The 25,661-nt window shown below is 39.2% G+C and overlaps 1 protein-coding gene and 1 long non-coding RNA gene across 2 annotated transcripts; one reads left to right on the plus strand and one right to left on the minus strand.

The window, feature by feature from the left end:
* Nucleotides 1-303: 303 nt before the first annotated feature.
* Nucleotides 304-19,274, plus strand: LOC308340034. Its single transcript, XR_013966578.1, has 6 exons — nucleotides 304-1,897; nucleotides 11,361-11,405; nucleotides 13,144-13,245; nucleotides 13,886-14,096; nucleotides 15,546-15,622; nucleotides 18,495-19,274. It is a non-coding gene; the product is annotated as an uncharacterized lncRNA (long non-coding RNA).
* A 4,849-nt stretch (nucleotides 19,275-24,123) lies between these two features.
* On the minus strand, nucleotides 24,124-25,230 carry LOC308339917 (quinone oxidoreductase-like protein 1; the record flags this gene model as incomplete). Its single annotated transcript, XM_080798980.1, is given in 3 exon segments — nucleotides 24,124-24,141; nucleotides 24,145-24,780; nucleotides 24,784-25,230. Coding segments are annotated over 3 exon segments (1,095 nt in total). The 5' UTR covers nucleotides 25,225-25,230.
* Nucleotides 25,231-25,661: the final 431 nt, after the last annotated feature.

Consider the following 25,661-nt stretch of genomic DNA (forward strand, 5'->3'; position numbering starts at 1 on the left):
ATCTTGGCGAAAATTCTGCATTCTAGTCCCCAGAACCAAATCGATAACCGAAGGATTTCCATTTCAGTGGTAACATCTTGTTTAAGGAGCAAACCAATCCCTGAAGAGTCCATCCTCTTTCCTCAGCTAAGACTGGAAAAATTCAGAGTCTAGCGTACCACTTTTCTCAGTAGTAACACAAAACACAAAGAAATTCAGTTAATTTAAGCATCACCCAGATTAGGACGAATACATGTGTAAGGAGTCTAAGGGCAATTCCCAATTCTTCTACCGAGAAGACATGTTTACCCAAATGTTGAATTTAGTTTTAGTCAATCACATGGTGTGGTACTGACATGAATCAACTTTTTCTGAATCTTGAATGAGGAGGAAAATGGACGAGTTGGGTGGAGCTCTAAAGTGAACAGAAAACACACAGCAGGTGTAAGCATGACTTAGACTGGTATCAGTTAATGTGAGCTTTAAGGGAGGAGGGGACATATTTGTAAACGATTTGCAAACTGGCTGTTGCAAACAGTTTGAAAACAAAGCAGAACAAAAGGTGTAATTAAAAGTGTACAGATAAGCTGCCTAGAGTGAACATTTTTGTGTTGAGAGAAAGAGAAAGCAGAATTGCTTAATTTCCTGAGACTTTCCAGTTCTTTCTCATCTCTAGAATAGTTATCTGTCCAGCCCAGAACTCGGTATACTGACGGTGGGATGTGGGCTTTCTGCTTTGCAGAGTCCTGTGCTAGGGCTTTCTTCTTGACATGATATTTTGACTCACTATGTGAATTCTGACGAACTGCTAGTAGCTCCAGGCCACTGGTTTCCCCCAGCAGTGTGGTCAAGGCTTACGTGCAAAAATGTTCATGTATGACAACTTACATGGGAGACCCACTGGAAGATAGTTCTAAAATATATTTATGAATTATCAGAATTCTCCATATTAAGAAATGCATTTAGAAGTTTCAGTTTTCACAGGGACTTAAAAAGTGGTTTCCTGCCCCTCCTCTGGCCTTTGTTTCTTCCTCTTCTTCCAGGGGGTTAAATTTATGATAATTACACAGAGCCTTGCCTTCAGAATTTGAATAGATTTCTGCAAACTCTCCACTGGGTCCTACCGGATAAGCTCATGCTCACACTAACACTATGATGTTTTCACTGATCTGTTTGGTGATTCCTGATTTATTACCCTAATTATGAGCTAACGAGCACGGAGTTTTGTAAGGAAATTTGCATGACTTGCTTAAGTAGGACAAATTATCAGCTTATCCAAGATAAAACATCTCTTGTATTTTGAGACCCTTTAATTCACTAAGAGATGCTTATCCTCCAGCCAAGTTAAACCAGCTTCGGAGAAAGACACTGAATGCCACCTTGAAAACAAGGGACTCTACTGCAGTTTTAAGGAGTTTGCTTGGCAGATTCCAAAAGTCTTTGGAATCCCTTTCAAGTAGTGTTCTCTTAGTCATTTCTACACACATTTCAAAATTTCTAAGTCAGAAGGACTTGAAGGAAGCTACTAACAAGTTTTCCAACCGAAACAGGACTTTGGGAATCACTTAACGTAAAGAAAATATAACACAAATGCCGACCTTTCACATTCCTTTCTCTTAACAAAGTGCAAAGCACCACCTCTTAATTTGATCTTTTGGAGCCAGAAAAAATACATTTTACTTTCATTTCTCATTTCTTTGTATTTTCTCGTACAAAAAAACAACTTTGGGATTTTGTTTTGGAGTTAGATGGTTATCACTTTAATAAAGAAGGTAAAGGCCTTATTTTTAACACATATTTCTTTTTTCCAAGGGAACTTTCTAATATTAACTGTTATTTTGAGGAGTCTCCTGAGAAATGATACAAAGTGTGATAGAAGAGGACCACCACAGTGTTCCCAAGAGACTGAGTAGAGAAGGTGAGTAAGCAAATTAGCTAAATTAACTAGTTGTTTTAGAAGACATGAGATCTTTCGGCCATCGCGTTATGCCTCATTAGATCCATTAGTTTCTTGACACGGTCATTATTCTACCCACTTCTTTCTGGGCAGTTTTACCATGTCAGCTTTGATTTCCCCTGTACTTATTTTTTTTCCAGCTTCAAGCTATTATATCAACTTCCTGGAGCATTGATTTTTAGTCAGGTGTCACAAAATTCCCACTCATCATTTCCTTGCAAGCCTAACACTGACAACTACTCCTGCTGCACACTTTCATTATTTTAGAATTATTCTTATTGGCCAGTTCTAGCCTCTTCCTTCCCATTAAGCTCAATGTTTAATTTTTAAATGTTTTAATTGATGAACACTGAAATAACTTCCCATCAGTGCGCTCTTGGCAAAAATAAATCATTAGGGAGAGCAAGGAAGAGGTAAACGATACAAGCATTTGTTTTTTAAACATCAGACCTTTGTAGACCATCTATTATTGGTCTGGAATTGTAACAGATGATTATTGGAGGGGCGACAAAAATATAAGATGTCACCACCCCTAACACTTCAAGTACTTAAAATCTTGCCATGGGAAATAATTTTGAAAGGAGATTTAGAACCTCAACTATAAAGGTCACTGTCTTTATGTTTAGCTTAATTTTAACTCACCTGGGTTACTTGAAAAATTAAGAAAAATTTAGTTACTCAGTAACCAGTTGAAGGAGGTTTTTTGGTTCGTTTTAACAACTTAAGTAGCAATAATTTTTCAAACGTAAAACCATGATTTCACATTTGAGAAACAGAAATCACAAGTATTGTCAATTGAAATTTTAGTATAACTCTCACTAAACGAGCTTATATACTCATACCCAAAATATAGCACATCTCTTAAAAATTGGTAAGGTAAAAAAAAATGGGTGAGGCACCAGTGTAAGTTTATTTATTTATTTTTTTTAGTAATCTCTACACTCAACATGGGCCTGAAACTCATGGCCCTGAGATTAAGAGTCACATGTTCTTCCATTAAGCCAGCCAGGTGCCCCTGCCCCACCAGTTTTTTGGGGTTATTATTATTTTTTTTAACAAGCCTTTTTTTTTTTTCCTCTAGAGAATTAAAAACTAAGAAAATGCCTAGAAAAGAACTCTTTCACAGTAGTATCTGTCTTAACTGGCATAACAACCTTTTTTTTTCTCTTTTTTTAGAGAGAGGTAGGCAGAGAGAACACAGGCGGGGGAAGGGTCAGAGTGAGAGGGAGAAGCAGACTCCCCACTGAGCAGGTAGCCCCAACCCAGGACCTGGAGATCATGACCTGAGCTGAAGGCAGATGCTCAACCATCTGAGCCACCCAGGTGCCCCATAATAACCACTGCTTTTTAAGAGAAGGTAGTATAAATTCACATGACACAGCCACACAGAAGTCATGGCACATACTGGCAATATTTCTAAGAAGGACATAGGAGATATTACAAAGATAGCCACCTCGTTTTGTCAAATGTTTTATATCTTCTGGTTGGAAGTGATAAAAATGGTGGGTTTAGGGGAAAAAAAGCAGGGGTAGGGGTCCGGAGGAATTTGTATCATAATTCATCTCAACCCAAATATTTTAAAGCTTCTTTTTGATATATGTAGGAAAAAATATTTTTGAAAGCATATAATATGTGTAAAAAATGCCATAAGAGAAAATGTGATTTCTCTAAAGCATCAGTGAGGGGTTAGTTTGCAAATGCTGACCTAACCAACCCAGAGGATTATGAGACTGTATGATCTTCACTTGTCAAGCCACCTGTCTCTCTTTTTAAAATAATTTCTTCTTTTTGGAGTCATTGCCACATTTTGGTTGAAGTTCATCCTGCTTCTACTTCTCAAAGTCAGCAACCCTTACTGGAAAGAATGTCAAGGTGATAGAGTTGTAGTCTGAATATAAATTCTGTATTACTCTCCTTGGGCAGGTAGCAAGCTCATTTTCTACAGTAAAATGTGAATAATTCTAAAGGCCAAATTACCCATATCCTAGGAATGTTGTTAAAATAAAACAAGGTAATGGATTTGAAAGTACACTGAGGGAAAACATTTCATCTAAATGCCAAGTGATATTCTATTCTCTCCACAATTTGTGAACTTCTGCTTCTCTGCATTTCCAAATCATGAATTATATGCTTACATATCATATATTTAAGCTCAATTAAACTTGAAGACACTAGGAGAAATAGCACTGAAAAGGTAATAAGATGCATTATAGTAAAGAAAAACTTAAAGAATTTTTCATCCAACTGCTAAGCATTAATAATGCTTGAATATATTTTTCAGAAGTTTTCTAGAGAGCCATTCTCCTGTTTCAGATGCCATTCGTAGTCTTGCCTATTCTCAGTTTTGGGTTTTATTTTTGACTGCATTATATTGGTTGCAGAGATAGGCCCTGAAATTCTCAACACAATATGTCATTTGATGGGACCAGAAAGAACTACAAAGTTTCTGGGGACTTCTCCCCGCTGATTCTAACACATATTTGAAGCCTTCCTTTCAGGGAACTTCCTGCTTACACACTTATGACCACATTATTTATTCTCCTATTTAAAAGATGGGCAGTGTATAAAACCTGCTCTACAAATAGTAAAACATTGTCAGAACACCACATACCTAGAGCAGATTAATTTTTTCGCTTTTCTTTTTTTTTATTATAATATCACTTAGCAATCTTAGAAATTCTAATTCAGCTTGCTCTACTGAAGATAAAACAGAATGTAATATTGGGCAGAAATTTATATATATATTACCCCCCTCCCCCCCCAGGTACAATACCTGACAGTGTTTGGCAACTGTGGCTCAAATTTAATCTGAAAAAATGGGAAACATTTCTTACTCACTTAACACAATGTGGAATTGTTGTCTTATCTGATCCTAGGTGCTACATAAACAGACCCCGTGTAAAGGGCCTAGAAAAGAGTTAATTAATATACTGGCATTTCTCTTCTGGGGTAAGAATCTTCAATCTTAATGCGAAGCATTTAGAGAAAATGATTTTTGGGTTTTCAGTCTGATGCCCCTTGGGAATGGGCATAGTGGTCCATACACCTATGTACTTAATATGTGTTTGTGGACCTGAAATTCCTTTATAACTAGTGAATCTTCCAATCAAGGTTATCTTAAGATAAAGACCTAGTTTTTCCAGTTATGTACAGAAATAAGAGTCTTGCTTAAGATTATCTTGCATCTATGCTAATATTGCTCAAGATTCCTAATCGTCCACAAAATTTGCTCATTACCCCCATGGAAATAATTGCAGTAATGTCTCAGAACTGTAGCAAATGATGCAAAATTCTAGCTTTTCTGTCCTAATATTGTTTCTTAAATCCAACCATGTATGCTTATAGAACTTTCTAGTTACAACAGCATGAGGGCCTTCCTTTGCTAGATCCTTTCTGTTGTTTAATAAAATCACTAACCAGGTACCCAGCTCTATCTTTATGTTAAACTTGTCCAAAAAATCCCTGAATTTCTCAGTTTTTCTTAAGACCTCCATTCACATGTGCCTGCCATTTCATACTGGGTTTTGTTTTAAATCATTTCTTCAGTAAGTGGGTGAATATTATACATAATATGTGGTATTTATTTAAAACAGAAAGAGATGACCTGGAATATCTATATAGGAATAGTAACAACTAAATATATAGGAAGGCATATGTAAAAGCCCCTTGCATGGTACCCAACACCGAAGATGCCTAATAATTGTTAATCATTATTCTGTATTCTCCCTGATCATCTCTGTTAACATTTTTAATACGAGACATTGCAAGAAATGGAAGTTCCTCTTGAATCAGAAAAACAAGAGGATTTATTCCATCATTGTTTTGTATGTCATAATTTACTTACTAAACATCAGAAGAAAATCCATTTCCAAATATGTAGTGGAGAAGAGGAAAAAGAGGTGAAGAATGCTTCATTTAGTTAGCTCTAGACAGAGCCAGCCTTTGACCCCTAGCAGCAGTCTTTCCTGGTCCCGCAATATTCAGAGATGTCAGAACCCAGTAAATTTCATTCCCTAATAATGTCAGAGTTAGTGTATGTATTATGTTTTCTTATTTTATACTGATTTGGGGCTGTTTCTTGGTTCACCATTCATATCCAAGATCTTCTTCTCTGTAGATATGTTCATCTAAATGCTACTAACTGGTTTCCATTGCTGGAATCCTGTAATTCTCTGAGAATTCGGGTTTTGAGGTCATCTAGCAAAATTCCCCTTGTCATACCTAGCTACTGCTGTTTCTCCCTGTTTCTCCTTTAGTCACATTTTCGTCTGCATGCATTTCTAAATTTTCTTCAATACTCAGCTCAAAAAATCTATTTTATTCATAGAGACTTTCTCATTTTAGTAAAGACACATGGAGCCCCTGGGCCATTTTCAGAGGTAACATTGCACACGCGGTTCCAATTTAACCAATGCACCCTTTTCCCTGACTGAAAGGAATTGAGATATGTTACATACAAACATGTGAATATGATATGTATTTAATTTGACTTTTATCAGATTATCTCAAATATACAGACTTCCCTCTAACATACCTTAGGCTTCTCCCCATAGCTTAAATGCATGCATATAAGCAACAAACACTCAGACATATTGTATGTGGGTCATAAATATAACCTATTTTGACCTATGACCAGGTGCATAGATCCATAGTTGAGATGGCAAACACTGACCTTCTATTTGCCTACAACTCTCTCATCATCATCACAACTCCCATTAATTTGGTCTCCTATCTTTCCAACAGACTGGTACGGATTACCAAAAGTACAGCAATATGATACTCTACATTATTGTTTATACTATATTTTGTTATCCTGTGTTGTGGTAGGAACATTTCTCATCTGGGTTCTGATCATCTTTGGCAAGTGGGGCAATGAAAATGCAATCTTTGGGAGGATCTTTTTTGGGGGGAGTGGTATCCTTTTAGTTGTTATTTCTGTAGTAGGTGGTAGTAGTATACCTTGTAACATTTGGTTTACTTTTTCCACAGTCTTCTTAACCTTCTTAACCTTCTTAACCTTAACCTTTCCACAGACTTCCTAATGAAGTCAGATCTGCTTGACCACCACCAGTTTGTTAGTTTAGTCAAAGGTGTCTTGGTACCAGAGACTAACTTAGGAGAAAATCACATATCTAAAGTCTTACTAGAAGATACCACCTGATTCCCAGAGAGGTAGGCTGGTCACAAGCTACTAATAGAGATGACATCTCGTTACCAGTTTGTCTTTGCACACAAGGTGGTCTCTAAATCCTTTGCACACCACAAGATGAGTGCTTTGAATTCCCAGTTTATTTGTCTAGGTGAGAAGTAGTTTGAAATAAGGCGACCTCAAGTGTTCAAATAGCCAACCAAACAAGATGACTGTAGCATTGGGAAATAGAATGCCGAAATGGAGTAATTTTAATGGCATGAAGTCCCTGGATAAGATCAAAGAAAGTTCCCTTTTCAGTTGAGACCACTTCTGGGGTGGGAAATGGCACCTTGCTGTGGCCGGCATTTATTGTCTGTGCAAGCTTAAGACAGTTCTTATCTCTGGTTCCGCAGTGTGAAAGCCTTTGAAACAGACTTGGGTTACCCAAGAGAGTGCTGGAACAGAGCAGATGACAGAGAACAGCAGCGGCCTGGCAGTTGGATAGCTCTAGTGAGGGGTATTTCAAGATTATGTATAGACGGCATTGATCTATCTTAGGAAAGGTGACTGCAGTTCATGCCTCAGAATTGCACAGTTGGTTCTAATATTTTCTAATGATAAATCCAGAGAATGGTTTATTATTCGTGGATATAAAACTGGGGCCCAATGATTTAGCAGAAGTCGATGCCTCCCTCTCACCAAATATAGTTCAGAGCTTCACATATACAAACTCTTTTTCATTCATTACATTCCTAAACATGTAACCCTCTTACTCTGCAGATTTCACGTGCAGTGTCCTAACTAACAAAATAAAACCCCCTCCTTGTCTCTATCATAGGTCCACGCTGTGCTTTACAAACTTTCCATATAACTCACTCTGTAATTTTCTTTCCTATTCTCATGTCTTTAGTCCTTAAAAATAGACACTGAGCAAATAAATACACATGGAGGGCAACTAAGTACCTCTCACCTATAAAGATAAAGAAATATATGCAAGAAATAAGAGACAGAGCTTTAATATTCATGGAAAAAGAAGATAATGTGCTCCTCAAAAAAAAAAAAAATCAATGTAATGTTCATCAAAAATCCTCAAAACTGGGGCACCTGGGTGGCTCAGTGGGTTAAGTGTTTGCCTTCGGCTCAGGTTATGATCTTAGGGTCCTGGGATTGAGTCCTGCATCGGGCACCTTGCTAGGTGGGGAGCCTGATTCTCCCTCTGCCTGCAGCTCCCTCTGCTTGTGCTCTCAGGCTCTCTCACTCTCTCTCTCTGGCAAACAAATAAATAAAACATTTTTTTAAAAATCTACAAACCAATGTCAACAACTAATATGGGTGATGTCCATGTCATGGACTTAGACTTCATTAAAAACCCAATGTGTCTTACTTAGATTTCAGAGCCAGAAGGGACCTTGGATATCAAGTAGACCCATTTTCACTTTACAAATGAGAGAACTGAGGCTCCAAACTGCCAAGGGATGACCCCAGGCTACCCAGCTACTGAGATTCTGGTTCCTCATCTTGCTCTCACTTTAGTTTTTTTCTAAACAGCCACAATGTCTTCCATAGAATAGTGAAAGAATGCAAAGAAATAGTTGTGCTATAAAGATATACATATAAGCTGGTCATTTGGGGATGAAAAAGACAAGGATAAAAAGAGTAAAATTAAAATTTAGAAGATATAGATTGATCTAATAATTTGGCCTACACGCTTGTTATCTCAATCATATCACTTTTTAAAAGATTTTTTAAAATATTTTATTTGTCAGGGAGAGAGACTGAATGTGCAAGTACACAGACAGGGGGAGGGGCAGGCAGAGGGGGAAGCAGGCTCCTGGCTGAGCAGGGAGTCCAATGTGGGACTCTATCCCAGGACCCTGGGATCATGACCTGAGCCGAAGGCAGACGCTTAACCCACTGAGCCACCCAGGTATCCCTAAGAAATTATAGAATGTTTTAAAATGAGGAAAACAGACACATTGTTCTGATTGACCATAATCATATAAAATCAGTTAAACCCCCTTAGGAATGCATTAGAGAAAAGAAACTATGTAGCCAGTTTTCCAGTACACCTTTTTTCCCCATGTAGGAAATCCACTGTAATTTTAGGCCATTTGAAACGTAGGGTTTCATTCTTTCCTTTGTAAAGATAATTCCAATGTAATCTGTTTTGGGCATCAGGCTAGGATACTTAGGAAATGGATGTACCTCACAGAAAACTTTTTCATGGCATCTGATAAGGAAGCCACCAACCATTATGTTAAGATATGAAATCACTTGGAATCTCTCAACAGCGCATTGACATATAACCCTGTTGCATTCCTTATTAGCCAGCCAGAGCCATTTGGTAATCAGGTTATCATCAGGAAGGGACAGGCATCCAGGATGCCTGAAATGCATTGTTAGGCTTGCTTGCCTGAACAAATTCCCAGTAGAAGAAAAGGTGTAGTACAATTCCCTGGATGCCATGTAAGAAGTTACTAGCCAGCTGAGCAGAGTGAGTGATTTGTTTGTGGCAGGGTATGGACACAGTACCCCAGGCAATCTGGCTTTCATCTCCTTTGGTATTTGATAAACTCAGCCATCATTTCTCACTCTTCCCTTTCACAACTAAAGCAGTCATCTTGGGATAAGAGGATTTATTATAAATTTCACAGAGTGTCACTTAAAGAGCTTTCCAAGGGAAACAGAACCGCCTGGAAAACTTGGCCAGGTTGAACACAACTGGAGGATTACACCACCAACTCTGCCCTGGCCTGACTGACCTCAATCAGTGGTGGCTTACTTTTGTTACTGAGATCTTCTCTTTGCTTTTAGATAAGCCCAAATCAAGCTGCAAATATCTTTAGAAAGGGGAGAGAGGACACCCCGGGAGTCAGAGCTCCATTTTCCTTACCAAACTGCGGAAGCAATGAGGACCAGAAGGAAGAAAATTGTTCAGGGGCGCCTGGGTGGCTCAATCCATTAAGTGTCTGCCTTCGGCTCAGGTCATGATCTCAGGGTCCTGGGAGCCCCAGGATCGGGCTCCCTGCTCAGAGTGGGGTCTGCCTCTCTCTCTTCCCCTCCCCCAGCTCATGTGCTCTCTAGCTCTCTCAAATAAATAAAGTCTTGAAAGGAAGGAAGGAAGGAAGAAAGAAAGAAAGTCAGTCAGTCAGTCATCCGCTCACCTTCTTTGTTCATGGCTTCTGCTTAGGGGAAGGTCAGGGTTTCCTCAACTCTGAGAAACGGTGATGAGGAGTGTGTGGGTTCCCAAATGAGTCTGGATTTTACATTGCTTTGTTTCCCACACATCTGACTGCTTCATTCAGGTCAAAGTTAGGGAATCAACTATAAGGAATTCTCTAATGCAACAGAGTTCAGAGGAGGAAAGATGCACACACACACACACACACATACACACACACACTCACAAACATGTGGGGGCTGTTTTGGTCTCTAGGGTCAGTCGACCTTTTGATTTCCTTTGTTCTTTACTCAGGACCATAAGTAGGGCATGTGACTAGGACAAGGAGGTTACCGTTTGAAGGTGGTAATGGAATGGGTTACATTTGTTCCATTTCCTATGCTCTTTACATTCATGAGATGATTATCACGCAAACGGATTTGTGCTGTGCCATTTCCTGTTCTTGTTACAATCTTTATCATGACAAGAGGGTACCAGGTTTTAACGCCTGGTGTTCTATTGAACTGTTTTCAGTAACTGCTGTATAGTGTGACTTTTCTTCCCATATCCTATTGCATGCACAGAAAGTAAAGGTAGTGCCATCTGGGCATTTGAAGGATGTATACCAGGTTGTCTTGAGGCTCTAAAGGATCAGAGTAGGGACACACATCACCTTCATTCTGTATCACCAACCTAACCATGGGGAACTTTCACAGGAGGCTCTGACTTGCTACCGTACCCTCCACAGAGACTACTTCAGATGCTCCCTTTTCCTATCCCTGGCTCTTTTGAGCCCAAATGACACTCCTAGTGACAGTCAGTTTGTCTAACTTAAGGGGCAAGGCAGTGAAGCTTCCCATTAGCATCAAAGAATTTCCCCAGCATTACTATGCTGAGACTTCAGGCTGCTGGAAGGGATTAGATCAAAAATAGAACGTGGTATAATAAGAACCTTTGCTTCCTGGCATGGACTAGAATCAGAATAGCTAATGGTACGACACTTTTAAACTTCTCTCTCTCTCTCTCTCTCTCCCTTTTTAAAGCAGGTTTAGTTCTTGTAAAAGCTGCTGAATTGACAGCCCAGGACACTCTGGATAGAAAAATGATAAGCTTTCCCTTTCTGCTCTTCCCAGGATACTTTCAGCCTGCCCTGGAGGGATTGTCTCAAGAAGTGAGAGGTTAGTTCATTCTTTGGATACTTTTAATCTTTAAATTCAGAAGTATTATCCAAGCTGATTATGAAGAATGTATCAAGATATGGCTAGGCTTTCCCTAAGATTAAAGTTAAAATCGACAGATCATTTCATAGAGGCAACTGCAAAACCACCCAGCTAGAGATAGTTTTGAAATCATTTGTGTCTTCTCATAAGTGAGCTCCTGCGTGCTCCAAGTGAGTTTTGCAATGCATTGTGGTTGAAGGTTTAAGAACTCAACCTTTGGAGAAATATAGGGTAGAGCATTTGCTTTATAACCAGCACATATGAAGAATGTAGTTACTACTGAGGACCCAGCTGTTATTTCTTGATGGCAGAGCTCAGAGCAATGGAGCTACATAACAACACCCAAAGCCTTCAGCCATAAGTTGTGGTATGGTGGGGGATCCAGAGTCCTCCAAAACTTGATAGAGTAGGGTAAGACTCTCCACCCTTTCATTATACAGGACTTATATTCATAACCTTTGTGGTGAGGTCAAGTGGTGCATGTCAAGGGGGTCCTGAAATTCTCAAGGCTATATTTTTTTTATGAGCATATAATTTTTTTTTCCGTCAGGAGTGTATCTTCCAGTGAGACCTGTGACATACCACATGTTAAGAGCCACCAAGTTTAATTCTTCCCTTTTTTCCAGTTCTGAGACCAACTGTCACCAGTCCCACCCAGAAAACACTAGAAAAGGCAAAAGATCACTAACACAGCAAGGTCTTCTTAAGGGTAAACTTTTAGGGTCAGATTCAGCAATGTACATATTCTTCTACAATCATTGCCCACTGTAAGGAAAGAAAGGATTTCCTTAAGGAACATTCTCAGTTAAAAAAAAGGGGGGGGGGATAAGAAAAATACCATCCAACTTATAAAGAATGAAAGTCTGTTATCAAATATAATGATTCCCTCTGAGAAATAATCTGTGACTGCCAATACAAACATAGCCACATTGCTGGCTCTAGTTAAGGGAGGGAGGGAGAGAGAAAGAGAGAGAGAGAGACAGAGACAGAGACAGAGAGAGACAGAAGCTAAAGAGAACAGCCCCTCCTTTTCCACCTAATATTGTTCTGAGGAGTTCATAAGGTCAGGAACTTGACACTGGTTTCGAGTGGAAGCCAGTCAAGCAGGATTTCTTTGCCCTCTGGACAAATGGTTGGCCTACTTCAGGAATTTTGAATAATTATTGCTGTTCTCTTCAGCCAGGAGAAGTTTACCTTTCACAAAAAGCGCTTGTGGCATTAACTTAATCCTGTTGCCTGAACACACAAAATCAGTTTTGCTCTGCAGAAATATTGTTCCTAACTTACAGGTCTGAGACCTATTTTATCTCACTCCTTGGGTCTTCATGTAAATGAAGCACTCACGGTGCTGCTGAGAGCCTGACAGAATGCGGAGCTCCTTGCACCTTCTGGAGGGAAATCCCCTCACAAATGCAAAGTAGTCAAAGGAGCATATTGCTGTTCCAAGTGTGTGCAATGTCAATTTTCTCTAAGGGCCACAGAGGTAGTAATTTTGTGCCTGTAACCACGACACCTAAAGGTTTTTCGGTCTTGTTTTCCCCTCTAAAACTACCACTAGTAATTCCCACACAGATAACCTGGTAGTAGCTGAACTAGCTATAGCAACACAGAGTAAGGAGTCAGTCATCTCTATTGAGATCTTTCTGGTGTTAAAACAAAACAAGCGATTGAATAATCTAAAGTCTTCCATTGTCAGGTTCTTCAACAAAATTAGCATCTAAGTTGGTTTGAAGAGGACATGGTGCTGGCAACCATCGGCCAAGATCGCCAACAGCTCCAGGTCCATCAGAAGAGCAAGGTTCCCTTCATTTTTAACTCCCTCTTACTATTCCTTGGTGACTTCTATTGTTTTGGAATCATTCTCTGTATTACATAACAAGTACTATTAATCTTATGGGATTAGCCATCTAAATTCCCAAGGAACACAGTGTGACTGTGAATATTTTTATATACCTGCTATATTATTGCCTTTATGCTTCCTCAGATGAATAATTTTCACCAAGAATCCCCAAGCAATTGGTAACCTCTAAAATTACTTCTAATGGGAAGCCCATTAGCTCAGAGAAGAGTGTTTCACAAACACTGTATGGACTTAAAAATGTATACATACTATGATCTAATATAAAAAAGTTGCATCTGTTTTTCGGTAATCTGTGAAGGTCTTTCCATTTTGGGGTGTGTGTGTGTGTGTGTGTGTGTGTGTGTGTGTACACAAATCCCTAATTCTTTTTTGCAGCCTAAACAATTGACCTTGTATCCAATTAGGCAGACAAGATTACTGCTTTGCACAGAATAAAGTCTCAATCTTTTTGACTTGTATTTGTTGAACACTTTATCATCATTTCAGTACCAAGCAGGGTTTCCTAAAGTTTAAGAACAGTTTCGTTGAGTGACCTCTTGCACAATTTACCTTGGTGTCTTGTCATTAAAACTTTCAGTTGCATCTTCATATCACCATTCCATGGACACAGAAAGAAAAAGCTTTGGATGACATTTACTTATTTACCGAGTGTACTCACAAGGAACATCAAGTTCGTATTTGATTATGTGATTTTTCCAGATGTTTGAGACATGCAAATTAAGCACGTGGGCATGTTCGACTCAGAATTTTATTTCTCACCGCCTGCGTGTTAGGCCACGTGCGTTCAGGTGAGGAACACTGATTTATAAACCTTCGCTCTATTTATTAAAGAGTATCCAGAATTTTTTTTTAATACTTTTAACTTGTAGAAAAACACCTAACACGAGATCTACCTTCTTAACTGTTTAAGTACCATATAGTTTTGTTGACTATAGGTCCTATACTGTACAGATCTCCAGAAATTTGTTTTCTATAATGGACACTTCATACCCACTGGAAAGTAATTCCTTATTTCCCCCTCTCTCCTGCCCCTACTGGCCACCGTTCTACTCTGTCTCTAGTAAGGATTTCTCATATAAATGGAACCATAAAGTATTTGTCCTTCTGTTGGCTGGAGTATTTCATTTAGCGTAATGTCCTCATAATTTACCTGTTTGTTGTTTCATGTGGTAGGATTTCCTTAAGGCTGAGTAATATTCTAATGTATAGACTACATTTTATCCACTCATCTGTTGATGGGCATTTAGGTTGTTTTTATAGCTTGACTGTAATGAATAAGGCTGCAATGCATACAGGAGTACAAATATCTCTTTGAGATTTTTCTTTTCATTATTTTGGAAAACTGAATTTTAATTTTTTGAGGAAACTCCATACTGTTTTCCATAGTAGTTGCACCATTTTTACATTCCTACCAGTAGTATACGAGGGTTCCAATTTCTCCACATCTTTGCCAACACTTTTAATTTTGATAATAGCCCTTTTGACAGCCATGATGTGATATCTTATCTGGCTTTGATTTGCATATCCCTGATTACTGATAATGAACCTGTTGGCCATTTATGTCCTTTTTGGAGGTCTATCTTCAGAACCTTTGTCTCCCTCCCCCCTCCTTTTTTTTTTTTTTTTTTTTTTTTTTTGCTATTGAGTTGTAGGAGTTGAGTGATCAGAATTGTTATTCAATGAGATAGCTCCTAGGATAAGAATCATTAAAAATACTTTTATTGGCACCATTTAAATACTGGGATAAACTTTTCTTTTACCCAAAGTGTTGGTGTTAGAGGCATCAACAAGACAAAGTTCAGTCCCATTCTACTTTTTATACATTTTGAGTAGCTGTGTTCTCTTTTATACTTTGATTCCCATCAGCATACAAATATTATAAAGCCCATATACAAAACAAATAACCCTAATATGATAGCCATGGAGGTTTGTCACTAAGGTCTGTCTTTAAAAAAGGTCTTACTGATCAGCTAGAAGCTCAGTTAGCTGACAGCCTATAGCCACAGCACCTTTTAGGATGTCCTACATTTAAGCCGAGGGGAGCCTCTTTCCAGATAACCCTAGCCAATGTCTAAGCATAACAAGGCTCCTAAATACTTGTCATTCTGCCTCATGAAGGACCCTACAGGCAACTTTCTGACTGAGCTCTCCAGCTAGGCTAGCTGAGGCTTCCTCAGAGCTGCACCATGGTCTCTTCCCCACCTAATCCCACTTTTCTTTCCCCTCTCTTTTCACAGGAATGAGACATGTATCATCTAGAGGTTCTCCCCACCTACCTGCCCCCTCCTCATTTTCCTTCAGAGACCTTATCCCAGTAAGTCTCTAGTACTTCTATTTTCACCTCACGGTCTGCTTCCCAGACCGCATAACCAGCACATCTTTCTTGCGTCCCAAATCCCTTTCTCCCTACAGCCTCAATTCTTTGTTCTGCTTTGCAATAGAACTCTGCATGAGAAAACTTTAACACTGTGGTTTCCACTTCCTGCTTCCTTCTTTCTGGTTAAGCTCCATTTATCCTTCTTCCATTACCAATGTTTCACTGAAAAATTATCTCCACTGAAATAACTTATCTCCGTGTTACAAATCCAAAGTATACTTTCCTGTTATCTTGTCTCCCAGTGACATTTGACACATTCATATTTTTAAAGAGGGTAGGAAAGCTACTTTTCATTTGGAAGTCAGAGAGTCGATATCAGGTCCTAGTTAAGGATATGGCCTTTGGAATTAGATAGCTTTGAGTCCTAGATCGGTGATTTATGAGCTGTGTAAACTTGGGTAAAATGACAACTCACAGTGCCTTGGTTTCCTGCCTATAAACAGGTAATAACAGCACCTACATCTTGAAATTAAGGATTCATTTAGGTTAAGGCAGTTACAACAGTATCTGGCCCAGGAATTGCTCATAATCATTTCTATTATTCAAAGACATTCTTTTGGTTTTTCTCCTACTTCTGAGTGCTCCATCTCCATTCCTTGCTAGTTCCCTTTTATGAAGGAGACCTCTAAATGCTGGCGTGCTCCACAGTCTGATCAGGTGCCCACTCTTCTAGTTATACTTTCTCCTAGCCCAGCAAATTTACATTTCACCCAGATGCCAATAGCTCCTAACTATGTCTTTATCCTTGACCCATATTTAACAGTATATTTTACATTTCTACCGGTATCTTCTAAACAAACATTGAAAACAGAACTCCTGATACCTTCCCATCTTGTTTAAACCCGGGCTTATCTTCACACCTCCACTAATTTCTCATTTGCTCAAGTTGGAAATCTAGGAGCCTGTGCTTTCTCCCTTTATCTCTGCTGTTACCACCGTGGTGAAACTACCATTTCCTATAGCCTGGATGCTGGAAATAGTCACAAATGTAGGCTCCCAGCTTTCACTTTTGTTCTCCTCTGTTGCACCTTAAGCACACAATTGTCAAATTCATCATTTTAATATGTAGTAAAATTATGTCCCTCCTTTCCTTCTTAAAGCTCTTCTTTGGGGGGCACCTGGGTGGCTCAGTGGGTTAAAGCCTCTGCCTTGGGCTCAGTTCCTGATTCCACGATAATGGGATCAAGCCCTGCATGGGGCCTGCTTCCCCCTCACTCTCTCTGCCTGCCTCTCTGCCTACTTGTGATCTCTGTCTGTCAAATAAATCCATAAAATCTTTAAACAAAACAAAACAACTCTTCTTTGGCTTCTGATTGAATTTTAACAAAATCTCAATATTCTCTTTTGGATTACATTCTATGATCTGGTTCCTGCAAACTCACCCACAATTTCCTTCCAGATTATTCATTATGCTCCCAACTCTGCAGATCTACTCATTGGCCTTTGAACATGCTAAACTCTTCTTATCTGCCATCAAGTGCCTTAGGTTTGTTCCTCTCCTCAACGTGGCACTCTTCCCGGTTTGTTTGTTTTTTTTTGAAACCTAGCTGGTTAGTTCAGTTCAAATTTTGGCTCAGATGACACCACCTCTAGGACTCTTCGCCTGACCAGCTATCTAAAGGAATATATACTACCCTTGTTTACTATTCTTTAGCTTTTTCAAACACTCTTGAAAATCTGAAATAGTCTTGGTTGTTTGCATGATCTATCATTTCACACTGGAATTTAATTTATTCAAGGGGATTTCTATATACTCACCACATAGAGCAGTGCCTGGTACAGGAGGCATTTAATAAATAAAGCCCCAATTAATAAATGACTGAATCTCTATAGACAGTGAACAGTTATTTTAGCAAAAGAGTGATAGAACAGTGATTAACAACTTAAAGGGACCACTGCAGATAACAGAATGTAGGTAAAGATAGCTCTTATTGTCTGCACTAAAAATTGTAGAAATCGGGCAAATGAAGGAGGTGATAATGTTAAAAATAGAAACTAATATTTAAAAAGTTAAAATACTAACATTTTTGTCATGAACTTCATTTTATGTTAAAGTTTATACAGATATTGGGATGAGGTAAAGGTACCATTTCTTAAGTATCAGTATACCTACAACTTAGCTAGGCTTTTCACTGAAGAGAAAAAAATATATTTGTCAGAACATGTTCGCTTTCTATTTTCATGTTAGATTGATAAAAATAAACTATAGTATTTAAGTGTAAAGTAGAATTTTTACACTCTATGTTTATAAAATAACAGTTGCTAAATTTCCTATGTAATATGAAAATTGGTACTTTAAAATAAGAGCTTGGAAACCTCTAAAGCCCTTTTCCATTTGGGAGATAGTATATTTTACATTTTAATTCATTATAAATCAGAAGTAAAAATTAGAGCATATTTCTTTGTAAGTAGAATACTTTCTTGAATATTTTTAGTGATTACAAAAGGTAAATAGAGATATTTAAAAGATAAAAATGAACATTTGCTCTATAGAGACAATTTCCTAAGTACTGTATCAAGAGGACTTCAGCGATGTAGCTATTTTACAGATTTAGAAAACTGAGGCTTAGAAAAGTTGAGTAACTTGCCTAAATGCTATTGGCTAGTAATTAGCTCAATAATTATGAGCTAAGTATTAGTAACCACCTCCCCCTCATTCAGGTATTGAAGCCCTAATCGCCCATGTAATGGTATTTGGTGGTAGGGCCTTTGGGAAGTAATTAGGTATAGATGTGGTCAGGAGTGTGCGACCCTCATGATGAGATTAGTGCTTTTATCAGAAGACAAGCCTCTCATTCTCTCTCCACAGGCGTGCAGTGAAGAAGGATCATCTGAACACAGCCAGAAGGGGACTCTCTCCACGCCCGGAAAGCAGGCTCTCACTAGGAACTAGGTCTATGGGCACCTTAATCTTGGACCACCTAGGCTCTAGAACAGTGAGAAATAAATTTCTCTTGTTTAATCCATCCAGTCTACACCACATGTAACAGTAGCCTGAACAGACTAAAACCATCACGTCGCTAGACAATCATTATATCGGTTCTAAAGCACAAAGTCCCATTAACGAGAAAAAGCAGAGTTCTTAACTGCTCCAGCTCTAACAGTAAAATTCACAAGGGATTTTTCTCTTGGTTCAAATAATATTTTATTGGAAATTAAGTTGTAAAGGTATATGATGAGCTTCGTCACCGGAGAGACCGAGTTCCCTCTCTGCAGAGCTGTGGTTGAAGCTCTGTGGGAATGCTTCCGTGTGTTTGAAGCAAACCCTCTGGGGTGCCTTGCTTTCATGAGCACTAAAAAATCCATGTCAGTATTGAAGGGAAGACTTGAAAGGCCCTATGAACTGACCCAGAGTCAGAATGTTCCTTGCCTGTGCTCCCTCGTAGGGGATTGTGGCTTGATCAATTTCAGATTTTCACTCATAGCCAGCAGCAACAGTACATGCTGCATAGGCAGTATCTTCAGCTCCCAGAGGGATGAAATGTCTCATCACTCAGCAACCACTTTGGCACACTAAAGGGTGACATTGATTGGCTCTGAATGAGTAAGAGAAACAGTGTCCAAATCTCCAAAGGAAGCTGGGAGAGGGGGAAAAAAAAAAAAAAAAGCAAACCCCTTCTTAACCCAATCTTAAAATCTTCCAGATCCATCAAATAAACATAAATCCATGGGCAATGGGAAATCCAGCCACTCAAATAAGGATCCCAACAAAGTCATCCTTACAAAGGGATGCATTATTTTATTCATTTATTCAATGTTTACTGAGCCCCTATTATGTGCCAAACACGGTTGTAGGCCCTGGGGATACAGGCTGTACAAAATGTCCTAGGTCTAGGAGAAATCCAAATAAATAGATAATGTATCAGGCGTTGATGAGTGAAAGGGAACAAAGGAAAGTGAAGCAAGCAACGGAGTGTACCGGGGTGGGGTGGGGGGAGGGAAGTGAATGCTTCTTCCACCTTGGGACCAGGGAAGGCAGATTCATGTGATAAGAGACCTGAAGGAAATACAGGGGCCAGCCGTCCTGACGTTTGTCAGAAGGGAGACTAGCAAGCGTAGGATGGTACGCGAGCCACTTGAAGGAATCAAAGCAGCTGGAGCGGAGTAAGAAGGGGAAAGAGGAGACACAAGAGGTAGTGTGGGGCCGGATCAAGTACCAGCCAAGAGGCTGTGCTAGGCCTTAGGCCTAACCGGAGGCAGAGGGAAAATGACTGGAGGGTCTTCAGCAAAAGAGAAACGGGATAACGGGCCACAATTTAAAGGGACCACTGTGGAGAAAGAGTCTAGGAAGTAAGGAAGAAGGAAGCGGAGAAATCAGTAGGACGCTCATCCAGTTTTTCAAGAGAGCTGATGGTATGAACCAGAGTAAATGCAGTGGAGGTCATGAAAAATGGTCAGATTTGAGGGATTTTGAAGGTAGAATGGACAGGTTTTACTAAGAACTTGAATGTGGAGTGTGATAGACCAAGTGGGTGATTTAAAGGATGATCTAGGACCATTTATGGAAACTGGGAAAATTGGAAGAGGAATAGTCTGATTAAGGTTAAAAAATATTAGGAATTCTATTTAGTAGATCTGTTAGTTTTGAGATACCTTTAGATATCCGAGGAAGTAAATATCCGGAGTTCAGTGGGAAGGCCCCTGCTGAACATATAATTTTGAAAGTTGTCCCAAAGAAGGGACATAATTAAACACATGGACCTAGAGAGAAGGAAGACCCAAGATAGTAAGGAAGGAAAACACAATGGTAACACCCAACAGTTGAGAGGGACGAGTATGTGCCAGGCATTATTCTGAGTGTTTTACTTATACTAAACTCACTCAACCCTCCTAACATTATGAGGTAGATATCATCATTCACCACTTGAGGAAATGGAGTCACAGAGAAGTTAAAGTAATCTGTCCCAGATGACACAGCTAGATAGGTTCAAGATACAAGTTTCGAACACAAGCAGAGAAGTTCCAGAGCCTTCCACAGAGAGGGCTCAGCACAGAGAGGGCTCAGGTACACATGTCCAGACCTTGTTTCTGCTTCAGTGGCTGCACTCTTCCAGGGATGGTCAGAACAAAGAATAAAAATAAAGGTCAGGATTTTGCACCATTTCAATTCTAGGCTCATACAACCATTAAACACCAGCAAATGGAAGACTCATAAACAAGTTCTTAAAAACAGAGCCCCAAGAAACCAAACAAAAAACATCAAACAAACCACCCCAGGAAAGAAACAAAAATAATTTACTTTATTCTATTTACCCAATTTCATCTATAGATTATAAGATACCTTTTGATTTTAGAGATGTAAGAGGAGATAGAAGCACGTGTCTTGGAATTGATGAAATATTTTAACTTTTTACAGCAGCCTGGCTTGTTTTGTTGACTGGGTTCTAAGCACTGTTTTGCCAGAAATACATTGTTCTTAATAGTCTCCATTACATTAAGCCACAATGCTTCCTTTTTAATAAAAATGACTTTCTTCTCTAGGAATAATATTCATTGACAGTACCAGTAAAACCTTTATTTTTAACCCTTTAGTTATCTTTTTGTATATATCATCTCCTAGTGAGGCTCATAAGGATGGCGGCTGATAGGTCTAAGAACATAAATTTTCATTGTTCTCATTGATGATGGGATCTTTATCTCGTTCTCTTGGTAGCTCTAATATAGTAGGGGCTTCTTAAGTCTTTGTTAAGCTAATCAATAAAAATCTAAGTTTAATACTTATTCCTACTGTTAAAATATTGCCATACACATTGCAGAATGCATCGGCAAAACTCTTTGTCCTTCTGGATTCTGCTGATCTGCTCAAGTGCCAACGTTTATGAGAACAAATATGTTATTCTTGCTTGGTTAATCTGCATATTTATCAAATTTCTCCATCTCTGTTATTCCTGGACAGGACCAAGCCATGAGCATTTCATCCTATGGATGTTGCTGCCATTATCCAGTGGTGGCAAAGGGGAGTTTAACAGTAGTGCAGACCTTGAGGACATAATGCAAAGTAAAACAAGCCTAGCACAAATGGACAAACACTGTAGGATTTCACTTTATGAGACAGAAAGTAGAAAAGGGGTACCTGAGGGGCTGAAAGCTGTTGGGGGGGGGGACTGGAGAGTTATTTTTTAATCAGTATGAAATTTCAGTCTGGGAGGATAAAAAAGTTCTAGATAGCGAGTGGTGTGGATTGTACAACAATATGATTGTACATAATGCCACTGAATTGTACATTCAAAAATGGTTAAAAGGGTGAATTTTATGTTGTGTATATTTTACCACAACACACTTGTACACAAACACCTGGGCAGTGACAATGCTACATTTCTCCATTTTTTGCTTATGTGGTTTCCTGAAGACATGGCAGGATGAGTGGATTTGTATCTCCTTAAAGATACATGTATGTACACATTTACCACCAGACCTCATGCCCCCTGTCTGCAAAAAAATTGTACTTTCACTTCCTCCCAAACTATCAATCCAAAAATATAGTTTTCAGTTTATTTCAAATATGCAATTTTCTAGAGACAAACCATAAGAGACTTTTAACTATGGGAAACAAACTAAGGGTTGCTGGAGGGGAGGTGTGTGGACGACGGAGTTAGCAGGTGATGGACATTAAGGAGGGCATATGGCAATGAGCACTGGGTGTTATATGCAACTGATGAATCACTAAATTCTACCTCTGAGGGGCATCTGGGTGGCTCAGTTGGTTAAGCAGTTGCCTGGCCCAGGTCATGATCCCAGGGTCCTGGGATTGAGCCGGGCACTGGGCTTCCTGCTCAGCGGAGAGCCTGCTTCTCCCTCTGCCTCTGCCTGCCTCTCTGCCTCCTTGTACTCTCTCTCTAGCTCTCTTGTCAAATAAAGAAATAAAATCTTAAAAAAAAAAAAAATCCTACCTCTGAAAGTAATAATACATTATATGCTAACTGAATTAAAATATAATATTAAAAAATATATAATTTTCCAATTGATGTTAGCATCTTTCTTAACTCAGTACTAAATGGTGGATTCCTGAAATAGACGTCTGAATTTGCCCCAGATTGGGACAGGGAAGGGCTCTTTAAGACTGAGGCTATTTGCCCCTGGCCAATTTACAATGTGCCTTTATCACCTGCTGGGAGAATCTGAGAGGCTGAGAAAGACTGGAAACAAGGTTTCCCAGAGCTGAGGGGTCAAATACTTTGGAAATTACAGTTTAACATCTTTTTTCTCCTAGTACTGGGATATTATGGGAGGGCACACATCTTTGTTAGTCACAAGGTCTGGGTCCAATCCTTGGCCATGTGATTTTATATAAATGATTTCTCTTGATTTCAGCCTCCTTATCTATAAAATTTAAAACACTGGTACCTATTTTGTTCAGTTTTCGTGAATCTGTCATCCTAGGCATAGAGCAGACACTTACGAAATTCCAAGTTTCCTTCCCTTCCCTAATTAGAGTATCTTGGTATAACCAGTAAGAGTTGGATCTTGAGATTATAACTATGGGCAACCCATAACTGGTCTGCAAGCCAGTCTATATGGAAAGGGTTTCATCTGTGATCCTGTGGTGAAAAAAAAAAAAAAAAGAAATCTCCAAAGTTGAGGACCATCTAATACAATGGAGAAAGAAACAAATGGTTTTTAAAACCCAAACTGTAAGAGCTACTTTGGTTCCCATGGGGAATGACAAAAGTCTTATCAGTAGAAATTCAGCAATGCTGTTCTCTTCCCTGAAGAGTCTATTAGGGATAGGAAGGGAGGGCAGAATAAAGCCAAGGCTAGAACTTCAGTGAATTTCTGTGGTACCAGTCCAAGGAAAGGGCAAGAGTAGACAGCCCATTGCATAGGCTGGCATATTGATGCGGTTTTGGTGATGCAACGGTAGAGAGTGTAACTGCTCTACATAATCACATGAGGGTAACAGAAATTTGGGGAAAGTTTAGAAAAAGAGACATGATAAGGCTAACTACATCCATCTCCTAGTTATCCCCAAACCTTTCATAAAAAGGTCTATATATTCACATGACTAGGGAGGATGCTATTTTAGGGGAGACATCAAGGATATAGTTTTGTATTTTGCTTCGGGGTTATGAGGGACAGTACAGATACAACTTGGGGAAAGGATCACAATCTATAACAAATTTATTTATTTATTTATTTATTTATTTATTTAACTTCATGGAAAGAATTTTATAATGGAGGAAAATGTATCAAAACAAGCAAAAAGGAATTTCAGCCTATTCCCTTTACATGTTAATTACGGAACTGTCCTGACCATTCATACAATAATTTTTCCAAATACTTCTCAAAAACCTTAAATAACTTTGAGCGTCTTGACTCACAGAAGGAAAACTGAGCAATCTGATTTTATCTTCCTTGGCTTTTCTGAGCAATTCCCAAGGAAACTCTGGCTTCAAGTACTGGACGGGGTTTATCCAACTGAGGTCCGAGAAAGAACAAAATTAAAATTGAACAACTTGCTATTTTCTTCCTTGATTTTTCTGAACAACTTCCATGGAAACTTTCGCCTCATACAATGGAATGGGTTCATCCAACTGAGGCCTAGAAAGTCCGATTGCTAACTTCTCCATCACATCTTTTAAGATACAAAGATATTTTCCCTGTAGCACATTTGACAAATTCCAAACTTCATCATTAAGAAAAGCCACCGTTGCTCCCTTGAGGAAAAGGCAATGGCTATCTGGAGGATCCAACTGCAGGTTTTCTTCTGTTGGTACCCAATGGCCTCCAACACCAAGAAGTGTGATGATGTCATGTTTATGTAGTAGTAGTTGTAATTTTACAGCTGGTTCATCATCTTTACTATATAATCTCACTCCGGCATCTAGGACAATATCAACTCCCAGGCCACCTGTTTCTTCTAAACAGCTTTCAGCAACGTGAGCTTTTCCATTAGATACATCGATGACTCGGGCTATAGAAGGCCTAAGTCTTTCGAGGCACTGCTTGTCTTCGAGGCTGCCTGCCGTTGAAATCACTTCGGCTCCTCTGTGGTGCGCTAACTGAATAGCTATCATACCAAGGGCACTTGCTCCATCCATGATCAGGACTGATTTTCCAGGAGAGAGATGAGACAAATAATGCAGAGCTGTATAGGCTCATACTCCATCCCGAATGGTTCCAGCGGCTTCTGTCCATGTAACTTTTTCTGGTTTGTGAACCAAGTAATGCTCATGCACTCTAACGACTTCACAAGGTCCAGGGTCTTCAGAATCCAGGGGCAGAATTCCGACGACTTCGTCATCTGGTTGAAAGAACGACACCTTGCTTCCAACGTCTAACACAATTCCAGCAATTTCTCTCCCAACAGGAAAGAAATCTTTCTCCGTCTTCATTTCTGCCAGAAGCTTCATATTTATATGGCTCAGAGCACAAGCTTTAACTTGAAGTTTCACATAGTTATCCTCTATAACAGGAAGATTTTCCCTTTCTTGAAATACAAATGTTATTTCTTCATTTGTAGAATTCTTTTGAAAATATAAGCCTTTCATAGTCACTTGCCTCTGAGCTGCCCCAACGGCCTGCGTCTTCGCCACCACCATCTTGGAGTCCTTTTTCCTATAACAAATTCATAATAAGCCGTTCAGAGCCAGGGTTGACCAGGAAAAGCACACACACCACCTTTACCCTCTCTTCACTTCTCCTGTCAGAATTTCTGGAAAAACTGAGGAACATGAGGTTTTTGCTGTATGTGAGATAAGATTGAAATGCATTCTGTTTGAATTGAAAAGCATACCTTAACTATGCCTGGGATACTCCAGCAGTAACAGGCTGGACTAGAAGTAGGAAGGATGCCATGCAAGCTCAGATATGGTCATATTTCCCTGAGCAAAACTCTGATGGCAAAGTAGAGATCACACTCTACAGTCCACGTCTCACAAAGAAAAATAACAAGTCATTTCTGGAGAAAAGATATACAATTTGTAATGTGTATGTACTTACATATAAAACATAATTCTAGTTTCTTTTCTTTTTAAAG

The sequence above is a fragment of the Martes martes genome, assembly GCF_963455335.1.
Source record: "Martes martes genome assembly, chromosome: 3".
In the NCBI taxonomy this organism is placed as follows: Eukaryota; Metazoa; Chordata; class Mammalia; order Carnivora; family Mustelidae; genus Martes; species Martes martes.